Source organism: Mustelus asterias, chromosome 15, assembly GCF_964213995.1.
Source record: "Mustelus asterias chromosome 15, sMusAst1.hap1.1, whole genome shotgun sequence".
Classification (NCBI taxonomy): domain Eukaryota; kingdom Metazoa; phylum Chordata; class Chondrichthyes; order Carcharhiniformes; family Triakidae; genus Mustelus; species Mustelus asterias.
In genome coordinates, this window is record NC_135815.1 from 85415440 (window position 1) to 85429564 (window position 14125).

General features: G+C 40.7%; 1 protein-coding gene across 8 annotated transcripts in view; it reads left to right on the top strand.

Annotated features, from left to right (window-relative positions):
* Positions 1 to 14125, top strand: part of stxbp5a (syntaxin binding protein 5a (tomosyn)) — a 182721-nt gene that overhangs the window by 131542 nt on the left and 37054 nt on the right. For 4 of the 8 annotated variants that reach the window (XM_078230233.1, XM_078230236.1, XM_078230234.1 and 1 more), the window contains 3 exons: positions 616 to 678; positions 9678 to 9737; positions 9836 to 9883. In XM_078230233.1, the coding sequence (XP_078086359.1) occupies positions 616 to 678; positions 9678 to 9737; positions 9836 to 9883 (171 nt within the window). The remainder of the gene's footprint in view (positions 1 to 615; positions 679 to 9677; positions 9738 to 9835; positions 9884 to 14125) is intronic. The other 4 variants (XM_078230235.1, XM_078230239.1, XM_078230237.1 and 1 more) reach the window with 1 other exon arrangement.

Below are 14125 nucleotides of genomic sequence, written 5' to 3' on the forward strand. Positions count from 1 at the left end.
ATTTATCACAAAAATAGATTGGCGGGAGAATTGACGTTGCAAAGGGATGGACTCTGGCTGAGTTAATGTTCAGGAAGAATGGACTTGAATAGAAGAAACTGGGTTTTGATGAGATACTTAACTCTCTAAGTGCATTAAGAATCTCACCAATGTTTCTTCCTCAAGTACAGTCATGCAGCAATGTTCTCCCGGTCCATTAGGCAGGCTTAAGAATCAAAAAAAGGTAAAATATTTCATTTGAGGGCTTTCAAAATTTTGCTGCAGTGGAGCAAAAAAAGGGAAGCCTTTTCTGATTGATGTAATAGCTTATGAATTCCCTCTGGTTTCTCTGACCTGTTCTCCATCTCAAGATGAGATGTTCCACAAACATTGACATTATGATGCTCGGGCATCCCATTTATTCCCATAGCACTATGATGAAATTCTGATCCTTTGTGACCCAAATGCTTTCCAGAGTAACTTTGTTTTCTTGAGCAATTATTTCTGTCCATTTTTGCCTATTTTGGCTCTGAAGTGACTTGAGATGTTCTTCTGCATTAATGGAGTTCAATAAATGCAAGCTTAACCCCCTTATCATTGTGTTCTTTGTGGTAACACGCTGACTTTCTTTGTCAGGTCTCTGTGATATCAATGAGGGTTCTACAACTCTAGATGACCGCTGCAAATCTCCCACATCAGGTAAGTGTGTCAATGAGTTTATGGGAATTTTATTTTCAGGGAATGGATTAATTGAAAATGTGGTGCTTGTATTTGCATAAAAGGATGCAAGGAGCAGCAGTGGATAGGAAGTGAAAGTGGTTTGTTGGTTGACAGAATCTAGTGCTGCACACCTAAAATCATTTTAAATGATATCTCGTCACCCAACATTTTCATGATGTGTGTAGCTGAGGAGTAATATGAAAGTAAACGGTGGAATCCCAGTTTTACGTTTCATCCTAAAATAAATTCATGGTGGTTTGCCATCAAATAGAAGAACAATCCAATCTGAGTGACTATGGTACAACAGAGATTCTGGATCAATCCCGAGATTGTGGTTCTGTTACAATCCCCTCTATAAGCCACCAAAGAAAGTTTGAATCTCTAAGATATCCTGACAAAGCAATTAGCACAACAGTGACAGGAGGAGGACAGTTTTTGTCCAAAGTTTGTGCCCAGTTAATATTCATTCTAAATTACAATAAAACCTAATTAAGATTTATCTGTCATCTGCTTTCTGTGATTCTTAAAGTTTGTGTTTGCATACCGTTTTGCTGCAGAATTCTGTACAACAAAACAATTCAAATAATGCTTCAGATTCCAGTTATTCTGGATCAATTTTGTCAGATTTATTTAGCAAAAGGCTACCTCTTTTAGCAGTCAGAAAAAGTAGGTGATGAGTGAAATGTTCTGTTGGTAGTACAGTGTCAGCCAATGAGTTAGACGTGGGCACTGGACCGACAGCAAAATTGTGTATGTTGCAGCAAAGCAAACAAAGTCTATTTACAGACTCAATTTAAAGAGAGCCTCTCCTAAACTTCAACAAACAGAACTTGCAGTCGAAACTGCAATAACTTCTTCTAATAAAAGCAAGCTGATGTCTCCTGCAAAATGAAGTGAATGGAGCATGGACATGCTTAAAATCAATTCCAGTCACTTACAGCACTAATGTAGGAATTAAGTACTGATCCCCATTCTGACCAGAAATAGTGGTGCCACTGTATGCAGCTATTGCGTTCATGGTTGTCTGACCTGTTCTTGTCTTCTGTCTGCCAATGGTATCCAACTATAATAAAAATAGAAAATGCTGGAACTATTCAGCAAGCCTGACATCATCTGTGGTGAGGAAAACAAAGTTAACGTTTGAGGTTTGTGAACTTTCATCAGAACTGGGAAAATTTAGGAATGTGATAGATTTTGAACAGGTGAAAGAGGGGAGGGTGGGGGGGAAAAAACAAAAAAAGGGAAGATCTGTGATGGGATGGAGGACAAATGGCAATGGAATTCATGATGCGTGGCTAAAGGGAGTGGTAATGAGGCAAATAAAGAAACAAAGATATGTCTGGAGGAATGAATGTCAAGAAAAGGAAGAAGAGGGGAAAGTAGTGGGAAAAAAATGAAACGGAAGTCAGAGGTTATGAACTAAAATTGTTGAACTCAGCAAGTCTAGTAAGCTGTAAAGTGCCCAGACATGAAAAAGTTCTCCAACTTGCATTGCACTTCATCAGAACACTGCAAGGCTCCGAGGACAGCAAGATCAGAGTGGGAGGAAGGTGGGGAATTAAAATGATCAGAAGCTTGGGGTCATGTTTGCCAACTGTACAGAGGTGTTCTACAAATGTAACCTTGTGTGCATTTGGTCTCCCCAGTGTAGAAGAGACCATGTGGTCAGCTTTGAATGCAATAGAATAAATTGGATGAAGCACAAGTTAATAGGTGTTACACATGGAAGGAGTGTTTTGGGACCTTGCAGGATGGGAAGAGAAGAGACCAAAGGGGCAAATGTTGTATCTCCTGCGCTTAAAAGAAAAACACCGTAGGGTAGTCTGTTGTTGGGGGTGATGGAGAATCAGAGCAGGGTATCGCATAGGGTCCCTTTAGAAGGGGATTGGAAGGGTTCCAATTTCCACAGCTTTTTGCTTTAGCAATGGTGTCCAGCTGTGTTGCCTTATTAATGCACTGTCATCATGCACTGTCAAGTTTTAAACTAACATTGTCATTACTGTTTTCCTTTAGTCATCTTTTCCTTATTTTAATCAACAACCCTTTGGGCTTGTCGCAACAGAATGTTCTTGTCTGCATGATCAGATCTCCAGTTCCAAAACATTTTCGTTTTCTTAATAATGTGCTCCATCCATGTCGCATGTCTGTGTCCTTGTGGGTTTTGAATTTGATGTAATTACCAACAGTCATGATGGTTGCCTTCCTCATGGAATAATCTCATTTTGTTCTGTTGTCCACATCCAACTTCTGCCCCATCATCAGCTGAGAGGGACAGAGGTAATTAATGTAATTGTGGCCTAGTTAGTCCTGGGAAACCTTGGGATTGGTCTGAAGTCTAACTGGATGAAGCTTAAATCGATGAGACTGTTGTTGCCACAATGCTGACCTGCACTGAGTGCCAACTTTCCTTTTGGCAGGAATTGTAGATCATTTTTGTTTTAGGGTATTTATAATTTTTCTGTAATAGTTCTGCAAAATAACTGTCTAAGGACAGTTTTTAAGTTTTGTAAGTTGAAGGATTTTTTGAGTTGATAAAGTACAAACATAATAGGAAAGGCTCAATGCCAACAAAGAAAAGACCACATTGTGTAGTTTACCCAGACTCCCCAAGCCTTTGATAAAGTACCTGAGGAGAGAATCCTTTACGAACCAAAGCCAGCAGGTAATGTTGATGAGAATTGATGAATTCTTATCTTGATAAAAGAGAATGAAATGGGGAGCAATGTTTGTGAAGCCAGGTGAAAAGGGGAAGAAGGAATATTGAACAAGATCCTCCAGGATTCTGAAATATTCAAATATCTTAAGAATTTAGATTTGTCTTGGGTCCCAATTATCATGTTGCATTGGATTTTACTTCAGTACATTGAAGAGATCTTGGCCCAGTTCCATTTTTCTAAATCCTCTCATATCAGTGCCAGTTGTTGCTGGCATCTGCAGTATTCTGCTTTTCTAGTTCCCTATTGTTCACCCTCTAGTCTTTTGCCGACTGCCTTTCTTTGTTACAAATACAGTGGTGCTAGACCCCTAATGCTTGATTTGTTGGCTTGTGTTTAGTAGCCCATTAGTACAGGAATTTTCTCTTGTGCTTTTTCATTGGCAACACCTTGTCATAAGCAAGTTTAGCATTTTCGTCAGTGGAACACTTTACATTCCAGTCCTCAGGAATCTCTTCAGGAAACATAGTAAAATGAAACCTTAGTGAAATGCAATTGATACTAATTTCATTCCCCATTTCTCCAGACAAGGAATGTGCTTGCAGGACTGTAATCACCAAAGAAGTTGGTGCCTTCAGGAAATATGGGAGTGAATGTAGTTAAAGATTTGTCACGTCCTGATGCCTTAAGGAAAGAGGACCTGCACTTTTATAGAAGTCTCAAAGTGCTTTATAGTTATGTTATAGTGTAGAAAATGTGGCAACCGTTTAACGCACAGCAGCATCCCACAAACAATGATGCAATAATGACCAGTTGAACTGTTCTAGTAATGTTAGTTGAGGGATACATATTGGAGAACTTCCAAATTTTCCTCGTAGTGTTGTGGAATTTTATCCATTCTCATGAAAAGAGTGGTGGGGCCCAATTTAACATCTTGTCTGAAAGACTCAAAGATGCAAGTTATTTGGACAAGGCACTTGTTAATTTTAAAATAGCTTATTTTCTGATACACTGAATAGTCTAATAGAAGATTTCTAAGCCTGGATGGTCTTTTTATCGTTACGTCCCACTTGCTAGTCTTTTTGCTGTTCTTTTTCTGATCGTCTGCATTCTTGTTTTATCTTGTAACCTAGTTGAGAGCCACAGCTTTCTAATCCTCTCTTGCATATTAATTATCTTGTGTTATGCTTTTCATTGTCTTCATGTATTACAGCTTAACACTAGCGCAATACAGGTAACAAAAGATTTTAGATTTGTCCAGCACAATTCATACCTTCAGGATGTTCCGAGGTATTTGCAGCGAATCAAAGATGCTTACGATCTGGAGTCACTGTTATGTAGGCAGCTAGTTTGAGTGCACCAAGGCTGTGCTAAGAAGATAAGCAGCTGGTTCTTTTTTAGGGGTGGTAACCAGCAAATGGGAGAAATAATGCCATGGGATCTTGGAACATAGAACATTACAGCGCAATACAGGCCTTTCGGCCCTCGATGTTGCACCAACCAGTGAAACCAATCTAAAGCCCATCTAACCTACACTATTCCAATATCATCCATATGTTTATCCAATGACCATTTAAATGCCCTTAATGTTGGCAAGTCCACTACTGCTGCAGGCAGGGCATTCCATGCCCTTACTACTCTCTGAGTGAAGAACCTACCTCTGACATCTGTCCTATACCCCTCAATTTAAAGCTATGTCCCCTCGTTCCAGCTATCACCATCCGAGGAAAAAGGCTCTCACTATCCACCCTATCTAATCCTCTGATCATCTTGTGTGCCTCTATTCAGTCACCTCTTAACCTTCTTCTCTCTAACGAAAACAACCTCAAGTCCCTCAGCCGTTCCACATAAGACCTTCCCACCATACCAGGCAAGATCCTAGTAAATCTCCTCTGCATCCTTTCCAATGCATCCACATCCTTCCTACAATGTGGTGACCAGAACTGTGCGCAATACTCCAAGTGCGGCCACACCAGAGTTTTGTACAGCTGCAACATGACCTCCTGGCTCCGAAACGCAATCCCTCTACCAATAAAAGCTAACACTCCGTACACCTTCTTAACAACCCTATCAACCTGGGTGCCAACTTTCAGGGATCTATGCACATGGACACCGAGATCTCTCTGTTCATCCACACTACCAAGTATCTTGCCATTAGCCCAGTACTCTGTAATCCTGTTACTCCTTCCAAAGTGAATCATCTCACACTTTTCCGCATTGAACTCCATTTGTCACCTCTCAGCCCAGCACTGCAGCTCATCTATGTCCCTTTGTAACCTGCAACAATCTTCCGCACTGTCCACAACTCCACCGACTTTAGTGTCATCCGCAAATTTACTAACCCATCCTTCTTCGCCCTCATCCAGGTCATTTTATAAAAATGACAAACAGCAGTGGCCCCAAAATAGATCCTTGCGGTACACCACTAGTAACTGAACTCCAGGATGAACATTTCCCATCAACCACCACCCTCTGTCTTCTTACAGCTAGCCAATTCCTGATCCAATCCGCTAAATCACCCTCAATCCCATGCCTCTGTATCTTCTGCAATAGCTTACTGTGGGGAACCTTATCAAACGCTTTACTGAAATCCATATACACCACATCAACTGCTTTACCCTCATCCACCTCTTTGGTCACCACCTCAAAGAACTCAATAAGGTCTGTGAGGCACGACCTACCCTTCACAAAACCGTGTTGACTATCCCTAATCAAATTATTCCTTTCTAGATGCTTATAAATCCTATCTCTTATAATCCTTTCCAAAACTTTGCCCACAACAGAAGTAAGGCTCACTGGTCTATAATTACCAGGGTTGTCTCTACTCCCCTTCTTGAACAAGGGGACAACATTTGCTATCCTCCAGTCTTCTGGCACTACTCCTGTAGACAATGACGACATAAAGATCAAAGCCAAAGGCTCTGCAATCTCCTCCCTAGCCTCCCAGAGAATCCTGGGATAAATCCCATCCGGCCCAGGGGACTTATCTATTTTCACACTTTCCAGAATTGCTAACACCTCCTCCTTATTAACCTCAATCCCGTCTAGTCCAATAGCCTGTATCTCAGTATTCTCCTCGACAACATTGTCTTTTTCCTGTGTGAATACTGACGAAAAATATTCATTTAGCGCCTCTCCTATCTCTTCAGGCTCCACGCACAACTTCCCACTACTGTCCTTGACTGGCCCTAATCTTACCCTAATCATTCTTTTACTCCTGACATACCTATAGAAAGTTTTAGGGTTTTCCTTGATCCTACCTGCCATAGACTTCTCATGTCCCCTCCTGGCTCTTCTTAACTCTCTCTTTAGGTCCTTCCTGGCTAACCTGTAACTCTCAAGTGCCCTATCTGAGCCTTCACGTCTCATCTTAACATAAGTCTCCTTCTTCCTCTTCACAAGAGATTCAACTTCTTTAGTAAACCACGGTTCCCTCACTCGACCATTTACTCCCTGCCTGACAGGTACCTACTTATCAAGGACACCCAGTAGCTGTTCCTTGAACAAGCTCCACATTTCAATTGTGTCCATCCTTTGCAGTTTCCTTCCCCAACCTATGCATCCTAAATCTCTCCTAATCGCATTATAATTTCCTTTCCCCCAGCTATAACTCTTGCCCTTCGGTATATACCTATTCCTTTCCATCGCTAAAGTAAACGCAACCGAATTGTGGTCACTATCACCAAAGTGCTTCCCTACCTCCAAATCTAACACCTGGTCTGGTTCATTACCCAGTACCAAATCCAATGTGGCCTCACCTCTTGTTGGCCTTTCTACATACTGTCAGGAAACCCTCCTGCACACATTGGACAAAAACTGACCCATCTAAAGTACTCGAACTATAGCTTTTCCAGTCAATATTTGCAAAGTTAAAGTCCCCTATAACAACTACCCTGTTACTTTCGCTCCTATCCAGAATCATCTTTGCAATCCTTTCCTCTACATCTCTGGAACTTTTCAGAGGCCTATAGAAAACTCCCAACAGGGTGACCTCTCCTTTCCTGTTTCTAACCTCAGCCCATACTACCTCAGTAGACAAGTCCTCATCAAACGTCCTTTCTGCCACCGTAATACTGTCCTTGGCTTAATGTCTCATCTGTAATACATGTATGTACAATGTTACAGCTATATTGGAATATGTTGCATTGCGTTCAGTTTATGATTAGTGCTGAATTAAAATGTGTATGTCTGTGTGTAACTGCAGAGGCAATAGTGCATCTCTGATCACAAATGATGTATGTTGCTGTGTTATACTTGTATGCTCAGATCTAGTGAGATTCAATGGAGATTGGTGTTCCTGACATTGTCATTTCTGTTAAGTGTACTGGTTCATGATGGGTTGACTCTTACTGGAGCTATTGCTGTTAAATAAATAATAAAGATAAGAAATGGCAGAGGCCAGCAGAGCAGTTTTGCATTTCTGAAAATGGAAAAGACATATTAACCAATCTTTTTCTGACACTGACTGACTTGCATATAAACCAGACCAGGACAGCAGGCTTTCCTTCCCTAAAAACATGAGTGAACGCATTGGGTTTTTAACAGTAGTCTGATAGTTCATGGTCACTTTTATCGATACCACTTTTATTTCCATGTTTTAAAATAAAATTCATATTCTCAAACTGCCAAGGGGCGGTGTGAATTTGAACTTGCACAACCAATGAACATAAACACTACACTGCTGCAACCCAAGCGCAACTGGCTGGTGAGAATCATTGATTGCTGCAAGAATCTGCAACCGAGATGTTGGAGTTAGAATTATTTTAGAACTAAGAACAAAGAAAATTACAGCACAGGAACAGGCCCTTCGGCCCTTCAAGCCTGCACCGACCATGCTGCCCGACTTCACTAAAATCCCCTACCCTTCCGGGGACCATATCCCTCTATTCCCATCCTATTCATGTACTTGTCAAGACGCCCCTTAAAAGTCACTACTGTATCCGCTTCCACTACCTCCCCCGGCAACGAGTTCCAGGCACCCACCACTCTGAGCATATTGAGTATATACTCAATCTACTCAGTATATTGAGTACTTTGAGCATATTCACCCATTGCTTCTGATGCAAGTGGTAGCAGAGGGAGGCTTTCTATTTAGAAAAATTATTGGCTTTAGTCAGCAAATTAATGTGAATGGTATTCCTTCCAAGATTAATAATTAGATTTACAGAGCATCTCTCTTGTTCCTCAGCTGATTAAGACAGCTCACCATTTAGATCACGAGTTGCAGGTTTGATTCTCACAGTATTGAGTTAATGAACCTCATGACCTCCTGATGGTTAGTCAGCACCCTCTGATGGAGATATTTGTGTGCAGATATCATGCCAAGGAAGAATCAAGCTGGTGGCTGACATCCCTCATAACCAAAGGGCACTTGCTGTTGGTGGTTCTCACTATTGAGTCTCCCACATGAATGATGAGCAAATGGACAAGCTAGTAGATGGTTCCTGCTGGACTGTAACAGACAAGGAGTCAGTGCTTTCAGGAGAGGAGTGTTTGTGATTAAAGGTCCCCCACATCTTGATCTAATCTTAAAGATGTAACACAGCTTCTTTTGTTACATTTTTGAGATTAGCTTGTAATTAAATGTTCTAACGAAAAAGCAGAGATCAGGAACCAGCACATCAATGGATTAGTGAAGATTATGGAAGCAACAAAGAAAGTAGCCAAGAGGAGATTGAAATGGTATGGTCGTATGCTGCAGAGAGAAGGAGGACATGTTGTGAGATCCGTGATGGAGATGAGACAAACAGAAAGGAGGAAAGCCTGAGAGCATATGGAAGAATACAGTGGCAGGAGACCTAAACACAGCGGGACTGGAAGAAGAATGGGTGATTGACAGAAGGAAATGGAGAAGGGTAATCAACCGGCATTGTGGCAACCCCAAGTAAAATGGGAGAAGCTGATAAAAGACCAAATGTTCTGAGTAGGCTCACCCTTCAGCAGAGAAATGTTTGGGGTTTTTTTGCAATAAAAATGCATGATTATTTGAGGGGTATCTGTACTGTACTGTATCTGAACGTCCGGTGACTGGATTGGAAGTGGCTTATGCTGATGCTTAAAGTAAGTTCTAAAAATGCATGTCAGATTGTCCTTGATGCAGGGAGAGAAACAGAATGGTGCGGGGGGGGGGGGGTTGTTTCTGAATTGCTGAAGTGTGTCCTAGTGTGCAGAAACATGGGCATCTCATTAGAGTGCCTTGACATGGGTCTGAATGAAATAAAGCACATTTGCACCTTGCATATTTAAACCTAGATTAAGTTGGAGGAAGATTAAATGTTTGTGCTGTTTTTTTATTTAATATATTGTCAATGTATTCCTGTGTAGGTTCTACTTCTTCATGCAATTCTGAAGATGAACAAAAAATGCCTAACTTTATAGAAAGGGGTATAGTATTATTGTACAATATCATTTCAGTTCTCAGATTTTTCTTCTGTTTCAGTATTTTTCTTTTGATTTACATATAAAACATTATGCTTTTCCAGTGAAAAACAAAAGCAGAAAGTTTTCCAAGACCGTAGTGTCTGATATAGGTATGATGTGACAATTCCATATTTTGCTAATGCCTTTCTTTCTGAAGCACTAACCAAAATGCAAACAAATAATCAAAGCACCTTGCTTGGGGTGGCTTTTCTAATCCACACTGTGCTTTGGGCTGTTTCTGATCTGGGAGCGCAGTGCATGATTGTGATTGATCACTTTTTATTCAGTAGGGATCGCTGTAATCTCAGACTGAACGCAGACTGATCTACAGATGAACTATTTTAATTGCTTTATCTCCCAGATCTTGCTTTTTTAATCAAAATAATTATATTAATGAAGATGTTAGTATTTTCTATAGGATATCTATAGGCAGATGACTTTACAGGTACCTGATAGAACGCAATCCTATACAACAGTTGTGAAACCAATTTATTGATTGAATGTTTTCCTAACAATTCAAATGGTATAACATTTTAAATGTGTGTATTTAGTTCAGTTTTAAATCAGTCGATTGGTAGATGATATTACTGCTTGATATTTGATGGTTTGCCCCTTTTCAGACGAGGTGATTGATCTCCACTGTGAGGATCTCTCTGGTAGAAATTGTTTTTTTTAAGTTTATTTATTAGTGTCACAAGTAGGCTTACAACACTGCAATGAAGTTACTGTGAAAATCCCCTAGTCACCACACGCCGGCGCCTGTTCGGGTACACTGAGGGAGAATTTAGCATGGCCAATGCACCTAACCAGCACGTCTATCAGACCGTGGGAGGAAACTGGAGCATCCGGAGGAAACCCATGCAGACACGGGGAGAACGTGCAGACTCTGCACAGACAGTGACCCAAGCCGGGAATCAAACCCGGGTCCCAGGTGCTGTGAGGCAGCAGTGCTAACCACTGTGCCACCGTGCGGCCCATATGGTTCACGGCACTGATTATTGCAAGAAATGAAAATTATCAGTGCTACCAAATTGTTAAATACTGGTAACAGAAGAGCACTTCCTGCTTCCCAGTGAGTAGCCATATGTCTATTGGAAAGCTGCAACAGAATATGTGGCACTTAGTGTTCAAACTGTAATATAAATCTATGCTGGTTGATCTCTCTTGGCATTGCATACAGGGAGTCAGACCAAGTACAGTCGTGAGCTCAGGTGGGTTAGAGGATGGGAGATAATTGAACCAGGGCGCACAGATATAATTCAGTTCTCATCTTGCATTCGTACAGTCCATTTTTTTATGTTTGTCATAAGTTGCTATGTCCATAATCCATATTGAAAACTGTTGATGTAAACACACCATATTGTACAACATTTGCTCACACGTAATGGGGCTGCATTGCTGGGGAGGATGTAATCAAAACTTGGCAAGTTTACGTTAGCAGTTTCCACTGTAAATGTGGGTTTAAAATTGAAAATGTTGTCACAGATTGGTGGATTTTAAAATCATATTGCACATCAGCCAGTCCTTGTAATGTTCTAGTGCAGTAAAATCTCACTTAAACCAGTCATATTTATACATGTATCTAGATACATAACTGGATCTGAATTCTTCTCCTTCATTTGGGCATATAAAATATTTGGCTTCAACCAATTTATTTTCCCCTTGACTTGATTTCAAACTTACTTGTTCACATATAAAGATAGAATCTAGATGGAGGCCATTTAAATGACTCAATCAAGGAACATATTCTCTCATCCTTAATCCTACTTGCTTGATATTCTTAGTAAGAAATTTATAATGTTCAAAGTACATCTTTTATCAGGTTTTTACGTATATGAAAAGTTAGTTCTGAATTAAGTATACAATTCACCTTTTCTGTTCTGAAGTGACTTCACCCTGGTTTTTATTCTGGTGTGGAGATGCCGGCATTGGACTGGGGTAAACACAGTATGAAGTCACATGAGGACGGCCTCAACATGTTGGCCTCACATGAGGACAGCCTCAACCGGGATCTTGGGTTCATGTCACACTATCTGTAACCCCCACAACTTGCCTGGATGTGCAAAATCTCACAAGCTGTCCTGTCTGGAGACAATACACATCTCTTTAACCTGTGCTCAATGCTCCCTCCACTCACATTGTCTGTACCTTTAAGACTTGATTAGCTGTAAAGACTCACATTCCAATCATTATTCATGTAAATTGAATTTGTGTCTTTGTGCCCTGTTTGTGATCTGAACTCCCACCCACCTGACGAAGGAACAGCCTGTTCCGAAAGCTGGTGGCTTTTGCTACCAAGTAAACCTGTTGGACTTTAACCTGGTGTTGTTAGACTTCTTATTTTATTCTGATACCAGCTAATCTACCAGAAGTCTCACTCCTAGTTTGCTTATGAAGGGGCACTACGTCCTTCCCTGCTGAGCTTCTATACCAAATTTTCTCTCTCCCTCCTCAACTTTCCATTGCATGTGCAGAACCACGTTCCACATAGAGATCCATTGTGTTCCCAAAGCTGCTCCAATCGCCTCCAGCATTTCTCCAGTCCTCCAACCAATTCTTTGTCATCAGCTGGGAACCAGTTTTAGCAAAATAACAACTTTCTGTTTAGCAACTTTAACCTAATAAAATGACCAAAGCTGCTAATTGGCACTGAGCCACATAAGGTGTTCGTTGAGGTGACGGAAAGCCTGATCAAAGAGGTAGCTTTAAAGGATTATCACAATTGCGAGAGGGATAGAAATACAAAGATATTTTGAAAGGGAATACCAGCTTAGAGCATAGGCAATTGAAGACTAAGCTACCAATGGATGGGCAACGGAAATCAAGAACCCACATTTGAAGGAATGCAGAGGTGTAGACAATTGTACGGCTAGAAGAGGTTACATAGATAGGGAAGGGTATGACCAATGTAGGATTTGACCACAAGGATATGAATTCCAAAACTGCTGTTACTTATTGCTAGACCGGGAACCAATGTAGGTCAACAGAAGCCAGACTTGCTACGAGTCAGGATATAGACTGCAAAACTTTGGATGAGCTTGAGTTAATAGAAGATGGGAGGCTGGCTAGCAGAGGATTGAAGTAGTTGAGTTTGGAGATAGCAAAAGGATTAGTGTTTCAGCAGTAGATGGACCAAGGTGGGACAGGAACGGGCTGTCGTAGACTTGGAAGTAGGCAATCTTAATAATAGAGATGATGAGTGGTCAGAAGCTCAGCTAAGTGTCAATTAAAACACCAAAGTTTAAATGGCCTTGGTCAACATCCAAAAACATGTCATCTTGACTCCTTTATGCAATGCCACAGGAGATTTTAGTATATAGTGTAATATTTTATATGCAATTTATTAAGTTTACAAATTTGATCAAACCAAAAGGGAATCTTCTTTGTTATGTAATGTATAATTTGATCTCATTATTTTGGATCCATAGAATGGTTACAGCGCGGAAGGAAACCATTTGGCCTGTTTTGTCTATGCAGGCTCTCTAAGAGCAGCTCATGTAGTCGCACTCTGCTGCATCTCCCGTAGCCCTGCAATTTCTTTCTCTTCAGAATATGGTCCAATTCTCTTTTAAAAGCTTTGATTGAATCTGCTTCTACTGCACGTTCCGTACATTCCAGATCCTTACCACTTGTGTAATAATGTTTTTCCTCATGTTGCCATTACTACTTTTGCCAATCACCTTAAATCAGAATACTCTGCGTTTCCAACATCCCCGCAAACAGGGATGTTTCTCCCCATCATGATTTTGAATATCTACCAAATCGCCTTTCAATCTTCTGAGAGCAGCCCCAGTTTCTCCGATCTATCCATGCAGCCGGTGCCCCTTATCCCTGGGACCGTTCTCGTAAGTCTTTTCTCCACCCTCTCAAATACTTTTGCAATAATTCCTTCCTAAAGTGTAGTGCTCAGAATGGGGCGCAGTACTCCAGTTGAGGCAGAACCAGTGTTTTATGATTCATCACAACTTCCTTACTTTTATCTAACACTGCTCCTATTTATAAAGCCCCAAATCCCATATGCTTCATTGATCGCTTTCTCAATGTGTCCTGCCAACTTCACTGATTTGAGCAGAGATACTCCCAGGTCACCTTGCTCCTGCATCCCCTTTAGAATTGTAGCCTTTTTAAAATTCTATATGCAATTATTTTTACCTGCTATTCGTTATAATTTTTTACTGAGTAATATAGCACCAAAATAAGGCATTTTTCACTGGACCACAAATATTCCATTCGTTATAAAACATACCCCTGTCTCACCATGAGAAATACTGAAAACTCCATTAATTATTTATAATGTCAATAATCAATAGAACTGGAATGTAAACACAATCAAAATGACTAAAATGCACTAT